General features: G+C 41.6%; 1 protein-coding gene across 4 annotated transcripts in view; it reads left to right on the forward strand.

Annotated features, from left to right (window-relative positions):
* Nucleotides 1-22,853, forward strand: part of LOC126184888 (uncharacterized) — a 124,381-nt gene that overhangs the window by 15,641 nt on the left and 85,887 nt on the right. For all 4 annotated transcript variants that reach the window (XM_049927517.1, XM_049927518.1, XM_049927515.1 and 1 more), the window contains exon 2: nt 9,690-9,766. In XM_049927517.1, the coding sequence (XP_049783474.1) occupies nt 9,694-9,766 (73 nt within the window). In that variant the 5' untranslated portion in view covers nt 9,690-9,693. The remainder of the gene's footprint in view (nt 1-9,689; nt 9,767-22,853) is intronic.

The raw sequence follows: 22,853 nt of genomic DNA on the forward strand, positions 1-22,853 counted from the left end.
GTAAGTTTGAGTATGGTAGCGTCCTCCCCAATAATCTGGGTCGTCTTTATTTATGTCAGAAGTATCAAAGAAAACAGATCTTGTTTATAATGAATATGAAATATACATGGACAAATTAATCTGTTGACAAATTATAAACAAATAAATTGGGACAGATGATATAAAGTACTACACAAAACATAAAAGGGCATAATCAGATGTGTACACTTTACAGAATATTTATACAAGTTATAACAAGTGTTTCACTAAATTGATAGTTTTTGTTTTAGCCAGTGCCAGTTCCAGTCCTGTGCACAAATCGAGACAAAGGAGGCACTTCTTGGCATACCTAGAAATTTGTTCCTCACCACATTTGCATAGTAAGTCATCATCTTGCACGATACTCCACATATTGAGGTTTTCCTTGGATCTCACAACGCCTTTGTACAATCTGTTGAAGAACTTGCACATGCACTATCCCTTTTCATGGACAGGAACAACTCTTCTTCAGGTTTCATATGTTGTGGACAATCAGGATACTTCTGTTTCCATAGTTCATCCTTGGCTTTTCTTGGAACAGATTGAAGTGGAACAGAAGGTGGTAAGAAACTCTTCCTGGACTTCAGGCAAGCTAAGGTGGCTGAAAATCTTGGTTGTGTTGACAGATAGATCTTTAACATAGCTCAAGATCTACTTTATGATGTGGAAGGTGACAGCTGGGTTGAGAGTTGGCAAAACCAACAAAAGTGAATAAGAAATAAAGGTTGTGGTAAAAGATTGATCTGTAATGTTGCATAAAGTCTATGTTTGATGCACATCTAACACATTATAAGTAACTGAAACCTCAAAGTAAATGTTGAAAAGTAATAGACAAATTTTTATGAGTGTATTGATGCATGCTACGTATATATATTGCACATAAATTATGAATAGTGAAAAGGAGGGGGAGGGGTACTTTGTAATGCGTACACACTTTATGATTTATTTTATTTTCCTTGGTAGACTTCCAAGCAGTTTACTCACTGTGTAATATACTCCTTGCTGATCCAGTACTTAAATTCTTTATAGGTATTTGAAGTTCAGTTTTCATTTTAGTATAATGTCATGAATGTGAACATTATTCTCAATAAATAATCTAGTGTTAATAATGGTCTTCACTGAAGAATAAATGTACACTGACTCTGCTCTGTGTTGCCAGTCTAACAAATAGGTGGGCAGGACCTGTAACCAGGCAAATAGTTGGTAGATTGCCCAGTGAAGGTATTTGCTTCATTCTGAGGTGTAAGGAAAGACCGAGGTGACAACCAAATGGAGTGTAAGTAGATGACATTAGAAAGCTTGCAGTGTCAGTATGGTTGTATATAGCTGAAAACCATAAGGCATGGAGAAGACTGGAGGAGACCTTTATTTATCAGCCAGTGTAAATGGCTGATTATGATGATGAAATAGACTAATTGAACAAGAAGTCTCCAGACAGGCCATTGTGAAGAAGCTGTTATTTTCTGCTGTGGTGTGGGGCACTGACATTATAGAACTGAAAAGGAGAAGATGGAAGCGGTCTAAAAGTAGAGCAATTTACAGTTATTTTTGACTGTGAGGTACATTTCAATATGATTCTGAATGTGAAGTGGGCACAGTGTGTGAATACAAAGTTGAAGTTAGGCTAGAAGATTCGGAAACAGAGGAAGACAACAGTGAAGGTGATATGTAACTGCTTGAGGAAAACAACCATTACTATGTTGGAAGGAACAATGAGACAAAATTGAATAATGTTTCGCGATCATAGAGAGGAGTGTGTCGCAGGGATCATAATATTATTCAAAAGTTACATGGACCTATAGTTGTGATGAAAGCAGCAAGAATGCCTTTGGAATGGTGGAACTACATCATAGATGACAACATTTTTCCGTTACAATGTAGAAAGAAATTATCCCATTGGCAATGGTTATATTTTTTGCAATGATCAATATGAACGGAATGAGTGCTCAAGTAATTTATTTTGCCTACAGTGAAAATTTTATCAGAAGAAAAGCATTCCTAAAACAACTATCACATGCATTAGTTTGCCTCACTTGGTTCAAAGAAGTTTTACACCTCAGGGATTTATATAGATCTCCAGCAGAGGCTAAATCATGACAGGCCAACATGTGAAGAAGAAACAGAAAATGAAAGCAAAAATAAAGAAAATGGAGTTGGGGTCAGGAGGAAAAGGTGTAATACCTGCATAGTACAGAAAAGACTGACTAAATATTGTTGCAGAATGTGCCAAAAGCCAATCTGTTTGAAGTTCACTGAAACATTTCCTCTACAGCAAAGTTCCTCATGCGTTACCACAGCACAACAGTACTAATGATAAAATTGAATGATTAATACTTCTGCTGTTGTTGTTCTATGATGTCTTCATTTTTCTGTAAAGATGTTTGCCATTTATTATATGTTTCATTAGTAAAATCTGATAGAAACTAAGTGAATGTTTGAAAAGTTTTCAAATGCTGTTACCACTAACAAAATTTGTTGACAACTAAATTATTTATTTAGCAACATGTTTTGATGTGATACCTCATCATCAGGCTGTGTTGGCATTACAAAAACAATGAAGACAAGTGTATACAGATATTTAAGTTTCTTTACATGACTCTTGTGTGTAAAAGGCAAGCATAGTAAAGAAATGAAACATATTTCCTGAACAGGGTGCTGGATGATTCAAGGGTGAGGGTAAAGTTTAGTAATAGTAAAAAATTATAAGGGGCATGTGGTTACTCCTAGATGCCTTAAACATTTGAAAGTTGAAAGGCATCCTAGTGGCATACTATTTTCCTACTGTACAAAAGTTTCTAGCAACAGTTTAGAGCCTTTCACTATAACATATTTATTATATATACTATTGTAAATCTGCGGTGTGTGTGCATGCGGGCATCTTTGCGTGTGTGTGTGTGTGTGTGTGTGTGTGTGTGTGTGTGTGTGTGTGTGTGTCAATTTTTTAAGTCATTTCTTAAGTTTTCTTATCAGTTCCCTGTGATCAAGTAGCTTTTCCTTGCGTGGTCACATGGAACTTTACCAGCAACACATATTCAGTTTGTAGAGTAATTTTGACAGTCATATACAGTGATTCCCCTTCTTTTCTCTTTCCATTTTCTTCTTTTTCTCAGTTGTACTTACCTTTGGACATAGATGTATATTCAGTAGTGCCAAGAAAGACAGAATATAATCCAACTTGTCATTGCTTGTACTATTTTGGTCCCCCAAATATTAGCAATGATAGATGATGAATTGGTGTACGAGTCGAGGGGCATGAAAGGGAAGCAGTGGTTGGGAAAGGAGTAAGACAGGGTTGTAGCCTCTCCCCGATGTTATTCAATCTGTATATTGAGCAAGCAGTAAAGGAAACAAAAGAAAACTTCGGAATAGGTATTAAAATTCATGGAGAAGAAGTAAAAACTTTGAGGTTCGCCGATGACATTGTAATTCTGTCAGAGACAGCAAAGGATTTGGAAGAGCAGTTGAACGGAATGGACAGTGTCTTGAAAGGAGGATATAAGATGAACATCAACAAAAGCAAAACGAGGATAATGGAATGTAGTCAAATTAAGTCGGGTGATGCTGAGGGAATTAGATTAGGAAATGAGACACTTAAAGTAGTAAAGGAGTTTTGCTATTTAGGGAGTAAAATAACCGATGATGGTCGAAGTAGAGAGGATATAAAATGTAGACTGGCAATGGCAAGGAAAGCGTTTCTCAAGAAGAGGACTTTGTTAACATCGAGTATAGATTTAAGTGTCAGGAAGTCGTTTCTGAAAGTATTTGTATGGAGTGTAGCCATGTATGGAAGTGAAACATGGACGATAACTAGTTTGGACAAGAAGAGAATAGAAGCTTTCGAAATGTGGTGCTACAGAAGAACGCTGAAGATAAGGTGGGTAGATCACATAACTAATGAGGAGGTATTGAATAGGATTGGGGAGAAGAGAAGTTTGTGGCACAACTTGACTAGAAGAAGGGATCGGTTGGTAGGACATGTTTTGAGGCATCAAGGGATCACAAATTTAGCTTTGGAGGGCAGTGTGGAGGGTAAAAATCGTAGAGGGAGACCAAGAGATGAATACACTAAGCAGATTCAGAAGGATGTAGGTTGCAGTAGATACTGGGAGATGAAGAAGCTTGCACAGGATAGAGTAGCATGGAGAGCTGCATCAAACCAGTCTCAGGACTGAAGACCACAACAACAACAACAACAGGGCAACTGTAAAACCTACCGTGTATATAGTAAAATAAGTAAACAGGAGAATAAAAATACACCGTATTTCACCTGGCACCAGAAGGGAGTAATTAAAAGTAAATTCTGTGTGTCTGTGAAATGGAACATTATTATAAATATTTACATACTACCAACACTTAATATATGGCAATATGGTATGTGTGAACATTGTAAAATGATCATTGCTCAGTGAGCAATGGAAAGATACATGCTGGGAGTAATGAGAAAGACAAAGAAGAAACACAGATGTTACTATGAACATAATTTTTATGTTATTGGATGGAAATGATAAAAGTTGACCATATAGTTAGACGAGCTAAATGTATCATTTGTCAGGTGTATCATGATAAGAAATAATCTGAAGGCTTATCATACGGGAGATGGCAAGCCACAGTTGTAACCATAAACTTAAAATTGTAATATGTGGAAAAATTTGGAAGATTTCATTATCCAGCTGCTGATAACTAGCTAGAGAGGCAACTATTTTCTTTTTAGCCGTTTCACTGCTCTTGAGAAGACAGCATAAATCTTCAGTGTTCATTAGCGATGAATACACACAGCAATATTGACACTACCATTTACAAGATAACAATATGCATTGCTATTCCCTCTCCCCCTCCCCCTCCCCCGTCCCTCCTTCTCTCCCCCCTCTCCTGGACCCATCCACCCACACCATCCCCCTCCCCTTCCTCCTCTCCACATCCCCAACCCACACACAAAGGAACACTTATTACTAAGACACACAATTTTACATGTGGCACTGTAAAAAAAATCACAAATTTGTTTAGAGCCCTATCACTTCTGCATCCATACAAAATTTGCAGTTCGTGGTTCTTGTTTCTGTGGTTAGTGTATTTGATCACAACAGGAAGACAGGTTCTGTTCTTGTGTTCTGGTCAGAAGAAAACTGATTTTTTCTGCTTTGCATTTTGAAGGTAGTAAAATATTTGAAAACAGGCCAGCAACATTTTGTTGGCATGGCTACGAAGTGTTTCGCGACGTATTTCTTGAATAAAAATCTCTCGGTGTACATGCCGCGTCAATTCAGGATAAAACTCCAAGCTTTCGACCACTACCTCCATGGTCGTCGTCAGGGCTAAAACTGACTGTCGTGAACTAGCGAGGTTCCCACTTTTATATGCAAAGGACGGCTTCTGATTGCCTGGAATACGTCATAGCAACAGCGATATGGTGTGTAGTGAAGTGGTGTCCTCTACTTCCATAGATGTAGTTTCTATCCCGCGTTGCTTGCAGCGCCATCCCTTGAATCAGGAGGTAAAGTGCAGGAAGTTTTTTTCTGCGAGTTTTCTTTATCCAGTGCACTCTTTCAAGTGTTGCTAAGTGCATAGCCGTTGTCTCTGTTAAAGTTATTATCGCTAAGTCTAATTTCGACTGCTTCCCGGATCACGGAGTCCCAGTAATTCGATGCGTGGGCTATTACTCTGGTTTCTTCAAATAAAATCTTATGCTTGTTAAGCAGGCTATGTTCAGCCACCGCTGATTTTTCCAAATACCTGTATTTCAGGTGGTGCTGGTGCTCGATGCAGCGGTTGGCAACGGTTCTTACAGACTGGCCCACATAATTCTTGCCGCATTCGCAAGGAATAGTATAAATTCCCGGCACTCTTAAGCCGAGACTATCTTTGACTGATCTCAACATTTCCTTAATTTTCCTAGGTGATCGGAAAACTTGTTTTATTCCTTGCCTCTTCAGGACTCTTGGCTATCTTGCTCGTTGTAGCACGGCAAAAAGGAAGCCACGCTATGTGTTGGTCCTCTTCTTGTATATGGCCGGCATCGTGTCTTACTTTCTTGGACAATACTGATTTAATTTCACCGGCAGAATAACCATTCCTCTTGAAAACAGTCGTCAAATGGTTAATCTCGGGACCGAGGTGGTCCTTGTCGGAAATAGTCCTGGCTCTGTGTACTAAAGTATTCAGCATAGCTCTCTTCTGAGATGGATGATGGAAGCTATGGCTATGCAGATATAAGTCTGTATGGGTTGGCTTCCTGTACACAGAATGGCCCAGTCGTCCATCCGGCTTTCGCTCCACCAACACAACTAAAAAAGGTAACTTCCCTTCCTTCTCTACCTCCAATGTAAATTTTATGTTTGGATGTACACCATTTAAATGTTCGACGAACTGCTGCAGCGTGTCGCTGCCGTGTGGCCAGATTAAAAAAGCATCGTTGACGTATCTGTAGAAGCATGATGGGCGGAGGTGAGCACTGCTCAACACTCGTTCTTCAAAGTCCTCCATGAAAAAATTCGCTATTGCTGGTGACAGTGGCGAACCCATGGCTGTTCCATCCGTCATTTCATAATAATTTCCACTATATAAAAAGTAAGTGGTCGTCAAGGTATGCTGGAACAACTTCAAAATTTCTGAGGAAAAATGAGCAGCCAACAGTTGTAATGTGTCATCCACAGGTACTTTGGTGAACAGAGAAACCACGTCGAGGCTGACCGTGATATCACTTGGGTCTATCTTCATCTGTTTTATGATATCAACAAACATTTTTGAATTCTTAATATGATGTGGGCAGTGACCAACTATAGGCGCCAACAATTTAGTTAAGTGCTTTGCAAGCTTGTACATAGGAGAGCCAATAGCACTAACAATCGGTCTCAACGGGACGTTGTCCTTATGATCCTTTGGCAAACCGTACAGTCTTGGTGGCCTAGGTGCTCTCGGCCGTTAAGTTCTTCACCAGTTCGTCGGTGAGGCCAGAGTTTTTTAGTAGCTTCCTTGTCTTCTTGCTGAGCGCCGATGTGGGATCCCGTCTGAGAATCCGGTATGTGCTGTCCTCCAGTAATAATCCAACTTTCTTGTGGTAATCTGTAGCATTGAGGATTACCGTGGCGTTCCCCTTGTCAGCAGGTAAAACAACTAGATCTTCATCATTCTGCAACAATTTCAGTCCTTGTCTCTCCTCTCTGCTGATGTTTGACTTAGGCGGCTTGGATGTCGCTAAAATCTGGCTAGTAGCAAGCCTTACGTCATCCACTGCTTCTTGAGGAAGATGACAAACTGCTTGTTCCACTCCACTAATAATCTCAACCACCGGTAACTTACGTGGAGCTGGGGCAAAGTTCAATCCTTTACTGAGAGCCGAGATGGTAGCTTCATCAAGTTCCTTGTCAGAGAAGTTGATAACAGTGTGGTGAATGCCATTGGACCCAGTAGTTCCTTGATCACGGTTAAGCCGCTCAAATTTATTGGCCTGTTTCGCTGTAGTCCTGCTTAAATTGGCTCGTTGGTGTGCCGCCAAAGTCATATCCACCCATTCTCAGTCCAAAGGTGAGAAAGTTGGATTATTACTGGAGGACAGCACATACCGGATTCTCAGACAGGATTCCACATCGGCGCTCAGCAGGAAGACAAGGGAGCTACTAAAAAACTCTGGCCTCTCCGACGAACTGGTGAAGAACTTACGGCCGAGAGCACCTAGGCCACCAAGACTGTACGGTTTGCCAAAGGATCATAACGACAACGTGCGTTGAGACCGATTGTTAGCGCTATTGGCTCTCCTACGTACAAGCTTGCAAAGCACTTAACTAAATTGTTGGCGCCTATAGTTGGTCACTGCCCACATCATATTAAGAATTCAAAAATGTTTGTTGATATCATAAAACAGATGTAGATAGGCCCAAGTGATATCACGGTCAGCCTCGACGTGGTTTCTCTGTTCACCAAAGTACCTGTGGATGACACATTACAACTGTTGGCTGCTCATTTTTCCTCAGAAATTTTGAAGTTGTTCCGGCATACCTTGACGACCACTTACTTTTTATATAGTGGAAATTATTATGAAATGATGGATGGAACAGCCATGGATTTGCCACTGTCATCAGCAATAGCGAATTTTTTCATGGAGGACTTTGAAGAACGAGCGTTGAGCAGTGGTCACCTCCGCCCATGATGCTTCTACAGATACGTCGACGATACTTTTTTAATCTGGCCACACGGCAGCGACACGCTGCAGCAGTTTGTCGAACATTTAAATGGTGTACATCCAAACATAAAATTTACATTGGAGGTAGAGAAGGAAGGGAAGTTACCTTTTTTAGATGTGTTGGTGGAGCGAAAGCCGGATGGACGACTGGGCCATTCAGTGTACAGGAAGCCAACCCATACAGACTTATATCTGCATAGCCATAGCTTCCATCATCCGTCTCAGAAGAGAGCTATGCTGAATACTTTAGTACACAGAGCCAGGACTATTTCCAACAAGGACCACTTCGGTCCCGAGAGTAACCATTTGACGACTGTTTTCAAGAGGAATGGTTATTCTGCCGGTGAAATTAAATCAGTATTGTCCAAGAAAGTAAGACACGATGCCGGCCATATACAAGAAGAGGACCAACACATAGCGCGGCTTCCTTTTTGTGGTGCTACAACAAGCAAGATAGCCAGAGTCCTGAAGAGGCAAGGAATAAAACAAGTTTTCTGATCACCTAGGAAAATTAAGGAAATGTTGAGATCAGTCAAAGATAGTCTCGGCTTAAGAGTGTCGGGAATTTATACTGTTGCCGACCGCTGCATTGAGCACCAGCGCCACCTGAAATACAGGTATTTGGAAATATCAGCGGTGGCTGAACATAGCCTGCTTAACAAACATAAGATTTTATTTGAAGAAACCAGAGTAATAGCCCACGCATCGAATTACTGGGACTCCGTGATCCGGGAAGCAGTCGAAATTAGACTTAGCGATAATAACTTTAACAGAGACAACTGCTATGCACTTAGCAACACTTGGAAGAGTGCACTGGATAAAGAAAAATCGCAGAGAAAAACTTCCTGCACTTTACCTCCTGATTCAAGGGATGGTGCTGCAAGCAACGCGGGATAGAAACTACATCTATGGAAGTAGAGGGCACCACTTCACTACATATCGCTGTTGCTATGACGTATTCCAGGCAATCAGAAGCCGTCCTTTGCATATAAAAGTGGGAACCTCGCTAATTCACGACATTCAGTTTTAGCCCTGACGACGACCATGGAGGTAGTGGTCGAAAGCTTGGAGTTTTATCCTGAATTGACGCGGCATGTACACCGAGAGATTTTTATTTTGTTGGCATGTTACGTTGCAAAAGAAACAGCAAAGCCTCTCACAATCACAATTATGTATCTAAATCAAGTCACAGTGCTGCAGTCAATTCCACAAATTTAAATCGTGTGTGTGGAAGATTTAAAATTACTGTGAAAATGTATATGTTTTAAAAATTGATATAATGTTCTTCCTTAGCTCTTGCAGATTATCTGTATTTACAGACATGGTGTTCTTTGTATGTGTGTGAACATATTCTTAAAAATGAGTACTCACAAAATTTGAAGTAACTGTTGTAAAAAGTGAAGTAAATATTTTGTGGTGGTTTCAGTGTAAAAGTGTATCATAATTTTAAATCTGACTCTTTCCATTAACTAACTACTGGATTTGTCTTCTGTAGCAATATGGAAGAGACAGGAGGAGGTGACATGGAAGATGATGAGACATTCACTAGCCCATTTCCAAATAATGAAATAAGTGAGTATTTACAACCATTTTCTGTTGTCTGTTACTTGAGATGTTATTGTTTTTATTGTACGGTCTCCTACAAATAACACTGACCATAAACAATGGAGTTGCAATAAAAGTTGAAGCTGGTTTTTCTAACTTAGTGTATGGATTTTAACAGAAAATAGACAATGGGAATACTAATTATGTATCCCATTTTCTTTATAAATCATGTCACACACGTCTTTTCAGTAAACATTGGCCTTTTGTTCTCAACATTGTTTGTATATTGGTCACATGAATTACACTTTCACATAACATAGGAATGAAACACACAGAAAACTAAAGGACAAATTTTTTCTGAATATGAAATGAAAAGGTATGCGGACAATTTCCTTATGGTCATTTTATGTTGTCACATCGAAACCGTAGTCCAGTCCAAATCTGAAGGCAGGATCATCAGTGAAGTTCAACACTGAGAACTAAAAGCACATTTATTACTGACACCAACATACAGCCAGAACAGAACTGATCTCCTGCTGGGAGAATGCTGTTATTTATACAAACTTTGAATGTTTTAGAATTTATACAACATTGGCTATTGCAAATATACAAGCATTACAAACATAAGATATTTCAAGAACCTTCCAGAAATGATAGAGGCAAAATAACAAATAATTGTTGGTGTTTTTGTTCAAACCAGTAACCTGCAGTGCGTCAGTTAGCAACACTAACCACTACACCAGACTACGTGCATCAGAGGTCGCAGCATTGTTCCCTGCCCTGGAGAAACAGCTAGCCACTGTTTCATAAGTACTCACTGGAGTCAATTACAGCAACCTAAATCTAGAGCATGTCAATGGCCCTCTGTATGGCATCACTGGTTGAGCCTTGCATTTTGGTCATGTTGCTATATCTTCCTCACTATTATGAGCACTGAAGGTAGCCCTCCCATCAAAGTTTTGTGATCATCAAGTGGGTCTTCAGTTTCCTTGAGTCTGTGCTTCTGTACTGTAGTAGGGCTTCATACAGAGGACACTGATGATGTTTCTGCATTTTTGTCTTCATGGTGAAGGGTCATAACCTTCGACTTCATATGTGATATCTGAGAAAACACAAAGGGTACAATACGGCCCAAATGAGTGCTTTAGTAATTTTTCTGATGGACAGGTGTAAAAAGTCATGCCAAGTCTCCTGCATTGTATCTCATTGGCTAGTGTGTGGTGTTACAGCAGTCTTGGTCTTTCCCATGGGTATCCAGTGTCCATATGAGAGCCAGCTGCCTTACTTCTTCAGTCCTGGTGATGGGGTGTTTAATGTGGTCATCCTGAGTATCATTTGTCCGAAATGGGAACCTTCCCAAGAGGTTTATTCCAATTCAGCGGAATGGTGCTGCTGCAGGCAAGGTTGCTACCAGATGGCCCAGAGGTAATCGTGGGTGTGCTTCCCTCACTGGCATTCCTTTCCGGGGCTCACTTAGTGTGTAATGGTTCGGTATAGACCTGGCCAGTGATACCAGTGTCTGATTCCATCTAGAGTCTTCGTGAATCTTAAGTGATGTCGATGTGTTGTAGAAATACATAAGGATTGCTGTCAGTAGATGAGGTGGGAGGGCAAACAACCATTTCCACCCTGTTGGATCATATTCATTGTATACATTGTACTTAGAATCCTCCTTTGGTTGGTTCCTCAGTCTTCAGGGCTTCTATGGTTTTAACCAATGCTGGATCTTCCCTCTTTTCAGCAGCAGTGTTATTTAATGCAGCAATGACTGACATATTGTCTATGCTGCTTTGTTCTGCAAGAGGATTACTTAAAAAGCAGACAGTGTCCTTGTGTTTGTGTCAGTTTTTGTATACAACTGTGATGTCATACTCCTGAGGCCTCAGTGCCCATTCCTAGCACAGAACCTCCTTTTTAAAGACAATGAAAGATCTTTCTTGTGCTTCATTCCAGGAAAATTTATTGCCTCCTCTCATTGCAAGGGACATGCCTTAGTAGGGAAGTGCTTTGTGAATTGTACACTATGGACACATTTTGAGAAATCTTCTTGTATCACAAATGTGCCAAGGAGTCTGGAAATCTGTGACTGCTCAAATTGTTCCTGGATCAGGACAGACTCCAGGACCATTCACTAGGTGCCCCAGTATTGCCATTTCTTATGCGACAAAGAGGCACTTTTTTGGATTCAGGCAGAGAGCTGAAGTCTGAACACACATCCAATGCAGTTGTCAGTCAGTTTAGATGTTCTTCAAATGTCTTTGAAAAAATGACAAAGTTGTCCAAATAACAAAGACACATTGCCCATTTAAGGAGACAAAACAGATTGCCTATCATAAGTTCAAAGGTGGCTGGAGTGTTACATTGCCCAAATGGCATAACTTTAAACTCACAGAGGCCATCAGGAGTTATGAAAGCAGCCTTTTTCCCAGTCAGTCTTGTCGACCTCAATTTGCCAGTAGCCTGTCACAAAGTATGTTGTCAAGATAGTTAAGAAATACTTTGCTCCTTCAAGCACTTCAGGTGTCATCAATGCATGGCAGTGGATAGACATCATTCTTTGTGATTCTATTCAGTCATTGGTAGTCAATGTAGAGATGCCATTGCCGTTCTTCTTATAACGAGGACCAAGGATTCTCTGAAGGTAGAATGATGTCATCTTGTAGAAACTCCTCTACTTCCAGATTATCGGTCATTGAGCCAGCAACACACTATATGAATGCTGGCTACTTGGTGTATGATCCCCAATGTTGATATGGTGTTTTATCATGGGCGTCATGGTTTGTCTTTTCTTCACTCCGGATCTGAAAGCATCTGAAAATCAACGCAGAATGGCTATTACTGGCCAGCTTTATTCTTAGATATGGTCAGATCCTGTTAACAGTTTGATAGTACCTTTCTCCGTGCATTATCTGTCATGGTAACGGAGCACGATTCTTCATCAGTGGCGGTAAGCTGCCCTTCCTGGACTTACTTGGCTGTCCCCACACACATATGTTTATGGATGAGTTGTGGTTGCTTGTGATCACTGCAATGCTTGTGACTGTTGCTGGCATGTAGACTTCTTTAGTAAGCCTGAGTAGCTTTTTAACATCATGACTATATTATGTTAAACCAACAAATTTGTAAGGCTATATTCTGTGATTGATAGTTATTCTTGCAATACATGTTCCTGTTGGCTGCATGTATTTCTGATTTGCAATCCTCAGCACAGTCGTTATCATATCTTGGTACATAGTCTTCTTTAACTGGTGACAATAAGCATTCAGTATTACAGAAAAGGAAGCCCTTGGGTCGACTAGTGCCCGGACTGGTAGGCCATTGATGATGACATTGATGAGATGTCCTGTAATCTTGGTAAATGTCTACCCTGGAGGATTTTCATCTGTGCCGGCCTCACCTCCATAGATGGTCACCTCACTTAGTTTTCATGAAGTTAGGGACTGGATGAGCGACTGATATTTCTGTACAGCGATGGGGAACAGATAAGGTGTGTTGGGGAATGACCTCATCCAGGGTACAATGATGAAATTCACCCTAAAGGTCGGCTGTAATCATCTGCAATTCACTGGCATAAATAGGATTGTTGTGATGGTTGACATATTGCACATAATAGTCAGTGAACACTTGTCTTATTTCTCTGCAGTAGTGCACAATGTGTCCAGAGCATCCACAGTGAAAACAGACTGCTGTGTTGTCCTCAGTCTTGCAAACATCTGTTTTACTTACTAGAGAAGTTGGTTGTTCCTGCAGTGGTCATTTGATGGCAGCAACATAAGTCCAAGTTGGCTGTGTCGTTCTTTGTGGTGCATTCTACTTTTGGTCAATATTGGTGCAAAAGATTGACGTACCACATATACAATATTCTCTATTGCCTCCAGACATATCGAGCCGACTTTCAAGGCTCCTATCTCTTGCGTAGCCAGTCCAACATTTTTGGCTATCAAACTCTGTTCTATATCTTCTCTTACTACTTGGTGTATGAGAGAGAGGAGCTGGTGGTGATCTACCACAATTGCCATTGGGGCCACATTTGGCATTCAATCATACATTTTTCGTCTGATTCTTCTCTGTTGCATTTCTTTGATTCACTGGCACTGCTTGATGAATTCTTACGTTGTCATGACATTCTTTACCAGAAGAATTTGGTACATGTCTTCTATGATTCCTTTCATGAAGTGCAAGAGCTTGTCAACTTCTGATATATTTGGATTCACATTGTTGCAAAGGGCCAAAAGGTTCTGTACATATGACTGCATTGTTTCCCCATGACATTGGGCCCTGTTCTTCAGTTGTTCTTCTGCTAAACAGACTTGTTAATTGTTGCCAAATGTTTTCTTCAGTTCAGCCTGCAATTTGCCCCAGCTATTGGGCTTCTCTTAATTGTTGTCAAATGGTTGCTGAACTTTGCTGTCCAAGTAAAAGTATACATTTGCCAAACACATTAAGTCATCCTGCCTGTTGTATTTGGGAAATCAGTTGGCTCCTTTCAGCCATTTCGTCGGGTCCTTATCAGTGTCTCCAGAAAACACTAATGGAGTGCCTGATGTGCAGCTGACTTACTGATGTTTTGGAATCCATCCATCTTCTGAATATACAAATCATAGGACTGGACTGATGCACTGCTTGTGTTCCAGTTTCTGTCCATGTAGGCGACAGCTTACGGGTTCCCTAATTGGAGCCACTGTGATGTAGATATTTTGAAGTACCTGGCGGCTCCACCAAACAATGTCACGGAAATGGGAACCTGCAGTATGCTAGCAGGCAACACTAATCCCTACACCACAGTAAATACCAGCACTTGCAACAACGTACACATGTGTTGTTCTTGTTTTATTCTACAAAATGCTCTTTTCTGCTGTTACCTGAAAATTAACAGAATCCATATATCCGTGAAAAATGTACATAATGGCTTTCTTCACTTTTAGACAAACATTTGGAATTAAATATGGACTGTCAAAGAAAATTTATTTTCATCTTTTTTAACACAAAACATTTAATACATGGTTGAAACTTTATGTCCGTTCTACTGACTTGTTGTGATGACGGGCATTGAAAGAGAATCATCATGAATTGGACTCTATATCATTTACGTTTCCTTTGATCCTTCATATGAGTGTTGCAGAGCATCCTACAGAAAAAGAGGTTGTAATATGTAATGAATATTTTTCCACATGAACCATACAGTCGGCCTACCTATAATTCCTGCAGCCTCTCAGCAATTCAAATGACTTCAGTGTCAGCATAAGTACAGCCATTCTAAAAGTACACTAAACATCTTTCTTTTTGAATGTTGCAGAATGTCCTTGAGGGTATGTTAAGGAGTATATAAGTCATTAGTACATACTTTTGAATCAAAGAACTTTGGTTTCGTGAGTTGAGGCATCTTCCTGATCTGTGATCAATGCTTCAGAACAGTGGCAACATACTCAGCGGACTAAAAACCTACTCGTAACTGTTGCGCTCGAGCAGCAGAGGCGCACGCATCACTGGTGAAGTGCGCTACTTGTGCTTGGCCAGAACAAGTGCTGTGAAGCTGTGCTTGGACTGTAGCATGATGCTAAGCAAATTGTCATGTGTCGTTATTACGACACAGCAAAATTGTTGTGTCCATCACAGAATGGACAGACACGGGCAGAAGAAGGAGGCAGACACAGAGAAGAAGCCTTCGACACTGCAACGTACCAGGAATGTGAACTGGAAGCGCGACGAATGTCGTATACCTGTCCCCCCTCTGTACATTCAGTGCAATGTAGGGTCATGGGCAGAGATGTATGATATCGTATCCAACTGCTGCAGAGAAGAAGTAGGCGTAGAGTCCCTGGACTCAGACGCCATCGTCCAGCTGCAGGCAGCAAGTGCGGCTGACCATTGCACACTGAAGAGCGCTGCGGCTGCCAACATTGTTGATCCAGCTACTGTGGAGAAGACGACTGTGCCTAAATAGGGCGAGAAGCACTCCAAGGCTCTGATCAGGAGGCTGCCTTGTATCAGTGATGAGAAGACAGGCCAAGAGGGACTGCCACATGCTGGATTCTGGGGTGAAACTACTAAGCTGCACAACCGGACAAATATGAAGAGGCCGCCGCTGTACATCATCGTATTGGAAACTGCGATGGATGGCAGCGATAACTTCGGGATGAGGAAGGTCTTAGGCCTGTGACCATCGAAGCTCTCCCCCTAGGCATGGACCCTAAGCCACAGTGCTTCAGGTGCCAAGCTGAACGGCATGTGGCTAAATACTGCCGCAACTCGCCACGGTGCGTAAAATGCGCCGTCATGCACGACACCTGCGCCTGTGACAGATGATGAGAAGGAGGTGCTAACTTGTGCTTGCTGCAGCGGGCCACATGTGGCAAACTGGCGTGGCTGCCTGGCTTTCGCCAGCGAGGGCTGCGCTGGAGACAAGGCGCAAACCGAGATGACGCAGTGGTGGCGGCGCAAACACTGCCGAATGAAGGTGAGAAGAAAGCTCCCACTGCCAACAGGCGGCCGGAATACCATGCCAGTAAGAGTGGCACAGGGGACTGGGTGCTGGTGGTTGCACAGCAGGCACTTCAAGTGCAGCAGATGCACACCACGCTGGTGGCCGTGGCAGAGGAGGCAATTGTGGCCTTCAAAGCCGCCATGGACACAGATAGGGCAGCTTTTAAGGCCACCCTGACTGCAGAGATGGAGAGGCATGCAGCCAACTGCGGCAATTGCGCTCGCAGATGGTGCACGACATCCATGGGGACGCCACAGACTTAGAAAAGACATGTGCCACCGCTCCCCTTACGGAGCAGCCGGCGGAAGCTCACTCCACAGTGGACACCCCCAAAACGAAAGGCGGGATCCACCGCTACAACACCGAAGCCCATCAATTCCGAGCAGCTGCACTTCGGTGAGTGGGCTACAACTGTCAGAATGCTCAGGGGTATGGGCTACGGCATCCACTACACAGGAGAGACACAGCAGCAGCCCTCACTGAGCCTGTTAGCGCAGTCAGTGAGTAAGGAGTGGTGTCGCTACGCGACCACTCATCACCGATGGGTGACCTGGGCCTTTTCCTGTGCCATGTCACCACTGACGCAGCACGGCAGGGGGCTCTAACAGCCTGAACTGCAGCACACCATGCTGCAGCACTGTCACGGACTGATCTCTTATGACGAACATATGGCTTGACACGGTATCCACTTTCATGGTACCTGCTGCTAGCTTAACCCATCCTTGCAGGACTTATCGCAGTCAGCAAGATTCCACCACTACTCTTACTACCTGACTTAACTATTGCAGAGGTTTTTTTCCCTTGGCACTTTTTTCCCCTCTGCCCTTCAAACTGTTACCCTTCGTTTGACTTTCGACCCAATCTATCTCCAGATGAGCGCGTATTAATGGTTAACCTTAACCAGACGTACGCAAACATTGCAGTACCCACATCCTGCAACACCTCACATTAGTGAAAACTAACCCTTATGCAGAGATGGCTGTAGACCTTTTGAGTTGGCCATCATGCTGGGGTGGATGTGTAGGGGCTCCACCTCTTTTTTTTATTTATTAAACAGGTCGATATAAATAAATGCTAATGAGATTAGTCGGTGATTGTGTGCATGTTGTGAGTGAAGAAGTTACTGAGAAGCATATAAAGAAAACAGATCTCTCATAGTGCAAAGTCAAACAAAAAGAACGTGTAAAGATGACCAAGAACAAAGCAAAAACTTCAGATTTTTCAAAAATGTTGAAAATTTGACACATATACAGTTCACAGAAACAGAACAAGCTCTTCAAAGCTATAGAGCAGTAGGATTAAAAATATTATAGTTAATGCCAAAATAGCCTTAGGCATGCCACAATTCCCCATAGTTGACCAAACCAAAATTACATTTAAAATTTCCAAATTCATTTCAGAATAAATGAAGCATGACCACAAAGACAAACATGTATACCCATGCCACTGAAACTTTGCACTTGACATACGCATTTCAAGTTGGCAGTGTAACAATTTAACAACTGATGAAAGAGAAGCACGAGGTGCTAGGCATGGGGCGCAAACCAAGCACAGTGTAGTGATCACTGCTGGTTGTGATGATGAAGTTCCCATGTTGCTGGCTTTGTTGTATGTGAACATAAACAACTTGTATTGTATATAGTTTCTACCACATGCTTGTGTTGTACTGTGCTTTCTTTCATTATGCTTTAGAAAATTCTGATACTTGGAAAATGCCACAGAAAATACTTCATTCACGTCGAGGTGTGCTGCTGAACAGCCAGGCACTGGAGTTACTATGGAAAACTCATAAGTTTTACGGGCAGGAGAAAGAATACGTAAGTATTCATGGACAACCATCAATCCTGCCAATAAAGTTGCAGAATGAACATCTAAAACTCTTGGCATTAGCACAAGAACAGTAGTGAGTAGGAAAGTGTCATTGCCAAAGTCGGAAGATTCTTTCCAGAGGGATGCAACTTGCAGGCATGTTTATGCTTACTACAGCTGGAAAGAGTATCCTATCATAACAAAATTACTAGTATCCTTAAAAGAAACTGAACATTTCAGGAGTGGGAAAACATCACAAAATGTTGTGGGTTTCCATTACAAACTGCTAGACAGACGCAAAGTCATGCGAGAAAAGGTGTATTTTGTGCCCAGAATGAGATTTTCAGTCTGCAGCGTAGTGTGTGCTGATATGAAACTTCCTGGCAGATTAAAACTGTGTGCCGGACCGAGACTCGAGCTCTAGACCTTTGCCTATTGCGGGCAAGTGCTCTACCATCTGAGCTACCCAAGCACAACTCACGCCCCATCCAGGAGTGCTAGTTCTGCAAGGTTCAGAGGAGAGCGTCTGTGAAGTTTGGAAAATAGGAGACGAGGTACTGGCGGAAGTAAAGCTGTGAGGACGGGGCGTGAGTTGTGCTTGGGTAGCTCAGTTGGTAGAGCACTTGCCTGCGAAAGGCAAAGGTCCAGAGTTCAAGTCTCAGTCCGGCACACAGTTTTAATCTGCCAGGAAGTTTCATATCAGTGCATACTCCGCTGCAGAGTGAAAATCTCATTCTGGAAACATACCCCAGGCTGTGGCTAAGCCATGTCTCTGCAATATCCTTCCTTCCAGGAGTGCTAGTTCTGCAAGGTTCGGAGGAGAGCTTCTGTAAAGTTTGGAAAGTAGGAGATGAGGTACTGGTGGAAGTAAAGCTGTGAGGACGGGGCGTGAGTTGTGCTTGGGTAGCTCAGATGGTAGAGCACTTGCCTGCGAAAGGCAAAGGTCCCGAGTTCGAGTCTCAGTCCGGCACACAGTTTTAATCTGCCAGGAAGTTTCAGGTGTATTTTGTTATGGCACAGTCTTACATTTGCATTTGGATATTCTTGCACAAAATTGTGGGCAGACACATTCATTTGATAATGTGACTAGATGAAATGTGGGTAATGCCGGGAAAGGTGTCAGTAAATGTTGGACAGATGACACTCCAAGGAGTAGCAGTTATCAGCCAAAGGGAAGAGAAGCTGGATTACTTGCGGCCCATGCAGGCTCTTCCAGTGGATTCAGTCCAAAAATACAGGTGATTACCATGAAGACATGGTCCACAAACAATTTACTAAGTGGTACAACAACCTCTTAAAATAGTGTTCTGTCCCTATAACAGTTTAATAGCCAATGCTCCATATCATTTGATCATTCTGAACAGAGTCCCCACCACAAAGGATTGCAAAGAACTTATGGTGCAGTGGCTTAGAAGGACGAAATATTACTGTGGTTATATGTATGACAAAGCTTCTTTTATATTTGCTTTTTAAAGAAAATAACCGTATAACCCCTACATTTGTAGTAGACAAAATCGCCAAGGAGCAGCTGCCACCATATCACTGCCATTTCAAGACCATTGAGGTAGTATGGAGTGATGTGAAGACGTACTTAAGGAACAATAACGGAATTGGAAAAACTGTTGCATGACTCTCTTGACTGCAGATGGAGCCTCATGCAAGAAAAAGATCAAGCATGTCGAAAAACTGATTTGAGCAGCAGAGACAATGGAAGTTATCATCAGTGACCATGAACAACTAATGATTTTTTGTGGTGATGATGACAATGGAAATAGTTTTGATGCTGATTCTGACAGTAGTTAACAACAGAAAGCTGGATAGAATTGCACCATTGTTACCATAAAGCTATGAATACCGGTTGCTTATTGCTCATTGTCATTATGAAATATACAATCTCGGGTATTATTTATTTTGTAAACATGCACTCTTTCTTTTTTTTTGGGGTGGGGGTGGGAAGGCATTGGTCATCATCAAAGTATTATTTTTCTGTATTTCTTTGCTCTGTTATTGAAAGTTTGTGCTTGTTATGCCTATAACTACATTATTATGCACTTGTGCATTTTTGCTGTTGTTGTGGTTGCAGCTCAAAAATGGATTCTTATGTACACTGTTGTTGCTCAGTAGCTTACATGTAAGAGATGGCACGGAAAACTGTATTGGATGCTACATGTTTAGAGGTTGCTGTTGCAACATCGCTGTTGCAATATAGCCAGCCTAATTTGATATGGTGGAAACTTTCAAGTAAAATGTTTTGCCGGCATAGGTATAGTAGCAACTGACCAATGTACACTGCATAATACTAACAGAAAAAAAGAGAATGCATGATAATGAACCCCAGAGCCCTAACTTTATGTGCACAACCAAAAATTCATACAACAATTTCTGTACATATGAGAAGAAATATACAATGAAATACATTGGAATTAAGTAACCAAATCAAAAGTACTCATGTTCCTAACAAGACTAAGTTGGTTTTTTTCTATATGTTTATGCAGATATACCTAGAAAAGAAACTACAAATATGGTTGAAAGTAGTTTAATTAAACACAAGAAACTATGTTCAGGTGAAATCTGTGATCTCATTCAACTGTGACCACTTACCTTTCCTATAACTACTTTAGCTTCCAAAATGAAAGCTAATCACAACCAGACTGTTAAGCAGTGAAGAACTACATGGCAGGAACCTTTACTGACATATTCATCAACCACATTGAAATAATTTTTTTTGAGCAATTTAAACAGGCAGCTGAAAAAGTTACTTACTGTAAATTGTTTGTCAATGACGCATTAGGTCTGTTGAACGGTACAGTGGATGACATTGCTAACATGCATGCACAATTAAATACGAGGGCCGTTCAGAAAGTAACCTCCGGTTGATTTAAAAAAATACACCAAGTTAAATAAAAATATTTTAATATATACATCTTACAACTACATCTTTGCACTATTTTTCTACATAGTCTCCATAGCGATTGAGGCACTTATCGTATCTCTTCACAAGCTTTGAAATTCCTTCTGCATAAAAATCACCCGCTTGTGCCTGGAGCCAGCCTGTGACCGCATCTTTGAGCTCTTCGTCGTCATCAAACCGCTGTGACCCGAGCCATTTCTTCAAATGCATGAAGAGGTGATAATCACTTGGCGCCAGGTCTGGGCTGTAAGGTGGATGGTTGATAACGTCCCACTTGAAGGACTCAAGAAGGGCCGTTGTTCTGCGAGCAGAGTGAGGACGGGCGTTATCGTGCAAAAAAACGATACCGGAAGTCAGCATACCACGGCATTTGTTCTGTATAGCCCGTCGTAACTTTTTTATTGTTTCACAGTACACGTCTTGATTAATGGTCGTACCACGTTCCATGAATTCAACCAACAACACCCCTTTGGCATCCCAAAACACCGTTGCCATCAGTTTTCTGGCAGAAAAATCTTGCGAGGCTTTTCTTGGTTTGGTAGGCGAATTTGAATGTGCCCACATCTTTGATTGTTCTTTTGTCTCAGGGTTCACGTACTTAATCCATGTTTCGTCACCGGTCACGATTCTGTTTAACAATGGCTCTCCTTCGTCCTCATAACGTGACAGAAAGTCTAATGCAGAGGCCATTCTTTGAGTTTTGTGGTGGTCGGTAAGAATTTTGGGCACCCATCGTGCACAGAACTTACGGTAACCCAATCTTGCTGTCACTATCTCATACAAGAGAGTCTTAGAAATCTGTGGAAAACCAGTAGACAACTCCGACATTGAGAAACGTCGATTTTCACGAACTTTTGCATCAACTGTCTGAACGAGTTCGTCAGTCACCAATGATGGTCTACCACTCCTCTCTTCATCATGAACGTTTTCTCGTCCACTTTTAAATAAACGTACCCATTCATGGACAACTCCTTCACTCATAACTCTTGGTCCGTACATGGCACAAAGCTCACGATGAATAGCTGCTGCAGAATATCCTTTGGCTGTAAAAAACCTTATGACAGCACGCACTTCACATTTGGCGGGGTTTTCTATTGCAGCACACATTTCAAACTGCCACAAAAACTAAACTAGCGCAGGTACGACGTTCACTCGACCACGGCTTGATGCCGACTGACCTGTTGAGTGCGTGAACGCACAGATGGCGTCGCTACTCCCCCCACAACCCGCACTGTGACTGATCGGAGGTTACTTTCTGAACCGCCCTCGTAGTATGCATGATAAGATTCACCAGTGTGGTAAAAGTAAATAACTGTGTTAACTTTTTAGATATTAAAGAAAAAGAGGATGCAGTGCTGCAGACTGTTCTGGAAACCAACTGCAGACACATTAATTAATAATGGATCATGCCACCCAGAAATCCACAAAAAAGCATATTATCACACAGTGTTATGAAGAATGGTAAATTTCCAGTGTGATGAATATGAGATTAAGAAAGAAATGACAGTCTTTGAAAACTTAGCTAGATTTTTCTGGATGACAATGTGCCATGTCACTATGCCTTAACTTTTCACAATTAGTTTGAAGAACATTCTGGACAGTTTGAGTGAATGATTTGGCCAACCAGATAGCCCGATGTGAATCCCATTAAACATTTATCGGACATAATCAAGAGGTCAGTTTGTGCTCAAAATGATGCATTGGCAACACTTTTGCAATTATGGATGGCTACAGAGGTAGCTTTACTCAATATTTCTGCAGGGAACTACCAACAACTTGTTGAGTCCAATCCACATCAAGTTGCTGCACTACACTGGTCTAAAGGAGTCTGAGACAATGTTAGGAGGTAACCCTTGGCTTTTGTCACCACTTTTCTGTGCAGAATTCACTAGATAATGGCTCCGAAAGCC

This window comes from Schistocerca cancellata, chromosome 4 (assembly GCF_023864275.1).
Source record: "Schistocerca cancellata isolate TAMUIC-IGC-003103 chromosome 4, iqSchCanc2.1, whole genome shotgun sequence".
In the NCBI taxonomy this organism is placed as follows: domain Eukaryota; kingdom Metazoa; phylum Arthropoda; class Insecta; order Orthoptera; family Acrididae; genus Schistocerca; species Schistocerca cancellata.